We start from the raw sequence: 4,343 nt of genomic DNA, 5'->3' as shown, positions 1-4,343 counted from the left end.
TCGGGAACGGCGAGTATACCGAGCCCATGACTCGTGTGTAGTGCATGGTGTGGGGGAGCGACGGAAATACGCAGACTGTGGCTGTGTCCCAATTCAGGGGCTGCATCCCTGAATTGGGACACAACGTTGCACAACAGAAAATGAAAAAAAAAATTGTTTCCCCCGATTTTATTAGTTTTGAGATCGTTTGGCCCCAAAATCGTAATCATGATCAAATTTTGATTAATTTAGCAGCCTTAATTATTTATAAGAATTCCTCTCCAGTTAGGTTTACTGTCCATCATTTCTTACTGTCAAACTTGATACTACAGTTTATTACTCAACTGCTAAAATAATGAGCGTTGTGGTATCAATATCAGCCAATATATCTTCATCAGATAAACTAAAACCTCTGGCATCAGCAGACTGTAATCATTAGACTGTAACAAACACAGATACAGGAAGTGGGGTGACCGCATCAACGTCAGCTAATGTTTCCTCTGATTGTTGAAAACAAACATTCAGTTTTTATTACATAAAAACAGGAAATAAAGTTACCTGGAAGTAGTCTGTGATGAAGGAGCCCATCTCAGTTTTAAGGAGCCACCTGTAAAGACACAGAGGAGTTCAGTTTCCTCTCCTCACCTTCACACTGAGGCCCAGTTTACTGAGCATTCTGGGAAATCAGGGGTCAGATAAAGAAACATCCATACACCATTTCCTTCTGTAAAATGATCAAACAATGATAAAGTTTAGAGTTTATCTTTTTATTTACATTTACTTCCATGTAAATTGTCTTTTTAATTTGATAGCGAACCGTATTTCAATATGAGCTCTACAGATGAATCATTGATCTTTCTGATATTTAATAATGATGACTGAATCATCCATCTTAGTAATATTTATTTGTAGGTTGGTCTTTTTTTAAGTGTGATGTTTTATTGCCAATTAGTGAACAGGTTGTCACGTAGTCTAAGTCAAAGCTAACATTACTCCATGAAAATACTATCTGAGTTGATGTGTTAGTTGACTAACGTTAGCTTGCAAAATGGGTAAGACACACGTAAGGACTTTCTGCACAGATCCATTCACATATAAATATATGGACATTATAATGTATGTAATCAACTTCTTTTGTTTTTTTATTTATTTATATTAATAATGTTTAAAATAATTGTAATGTAAATAGTAATGGGCCCAGGATACATCCTTGTGGGACACCTATGGACAGATCTGTTCTCTGACATACTGGGATCAATTTAACAGATGTTTCTATCTACTGAAGTGCATCTGAAGGCACATTTAAGTTAAATAACTTATACGTGACGTGTCAAACAGCCCCGACACCACCGCCACATTACTATTTCAGAGGTAAATACTGTACTTTTTACTACGTGTATGTATCTGAATGCTACAGATACTTTACCTGATGCTCTCGTTAAGCGTGTACAGCTCGTTGGACTGCAGCACTCCACCCTGGAACACCTTGATCACAGCTGATTGGACACTGAGGACACACAAAAGTCAGAGGTCAACATGTTTTATATAAGCTACAGTTGTGGTAATAAAGGCACATAAATTCCAGTATACACATTATAATTCATTAGTTCAGTCGCACATAATTTTAAGTCTGTGAGGCGTCTTTTATAAAAAGTTGATTTAGTTGTTATGAAGTATTATAAAAGAGCTCAGCCCACACAGTAAAAGTATGTGTATATAATCAGTAAAATGTTTTTAGAGTATCAAACTGTGACCGTTGCTGTACTATTATATATGATATTGTTAGGTTATTATGTCTCATTCATTTGTTTCTGAAAATAGTTTTTCTTTGTGGTCCATCAACAGCAACTTCCTCCTTTCCTGTACTTAGACATGCTATATGCTATGCATTTTGTAGATTGTTAAAAAATAAAAGCAACGTTTATATAGTCACATATTAAGTTCTCTAAATAACTCTAGATAACTATTTAGTTTAGATACATAAATTGTTAGTTAGCTAATCTAAATTAATTGTTAACTAGTTAGTTACATTTTCTGTCGATCAGCTAATTGATTAATGGATTACTTTCAGCTGTACTTGTATAAACTGTTGGGTAGTTTCACTCGTCTCCTCCTCGTAATAAAAGAAAGTGGACGCCACTGGCAGTTACTGTGAAGTGTGTCAGTGTGCAGTGGTCCTCGTGTGTGACTCAGCTGGTTGACAGGACGTGGCCCGACTGCCACCTCCACTTCCTACTAAACATCCTGCAGGAAACAGGCCGAAGACTGAGCGGAGCTGAAACAACCGTAACACATGGAGAAACTGAGCTGAACCACAAATATCTGGACTCTAATCGAGACATTAGGAGCCTTAAGTTCACAGGATCAGTCCTTTCCACGCTTCTAGTTATTGTTTGTGTAAGAATACATTGTTCATGCAATGCATTCTGGTAGTGCTCTGAGAGATCGGGTTGTCCTGTTGGCAGCTCCTCATATGCCGGCTACTTTATGCAAATCAGGGGCAACCTCCCGCCTCTAAAAACTCCTGTAAAACTTTTAAACTAACCATTAAAATGAAGACAACTACTGCACCAAATTATTTCTCGGAAAGGAAGCAGAAAACATTTGTCCACTCAAGTTCAGCCGGGAAGTGTTTGCGTGGTTGTAGGAGGGTGGAGCCTTTCGCCTTGGCCAAATGCTCGGAAGCGACGTGACCCTTACGTCCAAAAACGCAGCCATGAACACGTCTTAAAGCCTGTCTCATGTGACCTTAGGAAGAACTTGTCGTTGGAAACTGTCTGGAAGAGCGACACACAAAAAAATACTCTACAGGTGGTTGGATGAACCGTCTGTCTATCAGCGTCTAACGAAGGCGAACTTCAACCAATCTTTGGATTCTGAGATCAATGAACCGAATAAGGCAGTCAAACTCTCACTAAAGTCAGTCGGTAGAAGAGAGAAAACATCTCTTCCATCAAGAAAACCCTTCAGTGTCCTTCTTTGCTTCTCTTGAAATTCTTGCTAGTACTTCCTCACAGGATGCTGATTGGTCTGATACCAGCCACTGATGAACAGATTGAAGCCTAAAAAGATGGATTCTCGTGTGCCTTCCAAGCTCATAATATCTCATCTGGCTTGGGAGGCAGTCAGGATCCCCGAGGAGGAACTGAACTACCTTGTTTACCCCGATGCGTAAGAGGCAGAAAATGGATTAATGAATTCCAGATTCTTCCTGTGTTAACAGTTCCTCTGAATCATTATGAAGTCTCAACCTTCAATCTCACAAACTCACCACACCGACCGAACAGAAAACAGTCGGCTCAGAAACACTGTTGACCTTCACCAGAACCTGTTCCTCTCTCTGAGGTCTGGAAAACACGAGCCAGCACTTTCCCCTCACTTTTAATCTGATGTTTGGACCCATAACATAACAGGCTGTGTCCTAAACACATGGACATACTATCTGTTCTGCGTGCTGTGGGATTATAGAGTCTATCTAAAGTTTGTTCTGTGGGTTCAGAGGTCACAAACACTGGGGAGCAGTATGCAGCTGACCTGTTCCACACTCTGGTGTTGGAGATCTGTAGCGAAGGTGAGCTGGCGTGGAACCGGGCGAGGTCCGACAGAACCGGAGAGCTCATAAACCGAGGCCTGGGACGCCGGAAAGATCCCATCATGCACCTTGGCTGCTGAGGAGAAAGGAAACAAACGGTTAGTTATTATTCAGAGAACAGGATCCGGTTGTAAAAGTGGAACAAATTAAAGAAGCACAGATAGACTTTCTATCAGTTCTGATCTGACTGCGATCTCCATACTGCTTAAATTATATTAAATAAATCTAATTAACACGGTCCATCACAAGCTCCGCCGCAAACTAGAAATTATGTGTATGAGCTTCCCAAGAAACATGAGCCCAATGGGCCAGATGGTGGAACTGTAATTTAGCCCCCAAAACCCAACAGGCCGTTCATGTTTCCTGCTGACAGTGAATGTAAACTGAAACTTTAACAGTTGAACCCAATTTGCATCAAAAGTTAAACCCGCCCTCTCAGAGTCATTCAGTCCGATCTAATCAGAATCTACTTTCAGTCTTACACCTGCTTCCAGTATCTCCCAATATCTCCCAGTGTCTCCCAATATCTCCCAATATCTCCCAGTGTCTCCCAATATCTCCCTGTGTCTCCCAGTATCTCATTTTTGGGGTCAAACAAATGTTTTTTTACATCTCAAGTTGGCAGCACTTCTCTCTAACAGCGAGCAGAGGGCAGCTCCTCTGGCTGCAATAAAAGAAGTCTGATAGTATTGAGTCTTATGGAGAAATGAGCCGACTTCTCAGTTGATTTATAAATCAGTAAACAGTTTCCTGATGAGTTTCTGGTCTCAGT

General features: G+C 40.4%; 1 protein-coding gene across 1 annotated transcript; it reads right to left on the bottom strand.

Annotated features, from left to right (window-relative positions):
• Window positions 1–465: 465 nt before the first annotated feature.
• On the bottom strand, window positions 466–3,650 carry LOC118330909 (proline-rich protein 5-like). The gene is made up of 3 exons (XM_035665638.1): window positions 3,514–3,650; window positions 1,406–1,486; window positions 466–586 (listed from the first exon to the last, which is right to left on the bottom strand). Exons 1-3 carry the CDS (start codon window positions 3,633–3,635, stop codon window positions 511–513), a joined length of 279 nt encoding a protein of 92 aa, XP_035521531.1. The 5' UTR covers window positions 3,636–3,650; the 3' UTR covers window positions 466–510.
• Window positions 3,651–4,343: the final 693 nt, after the last annotated feature.

The sequence above is a fragment of the Morone saxatilis genome, unplaced genomic scaffold (assembly GCF_004916995.1).
Source record: "Morone saxatilis isolate NCDOM2014 unplaced genomic scaffold, NCSU_SB_2.0 Contig2, whole genome shotgun sequence".
Classification (NCBI taxonomy): domain Eukaryota; kingdom Metazoa; phylum Chordata; class Actinopteri; family Moronidae; genus Morone; species Morone saxatilis.
Note: the sequence above shows the minus strand (reverse complement) of the source record. Positions and strands in the feature narration are given on the sequence as shown.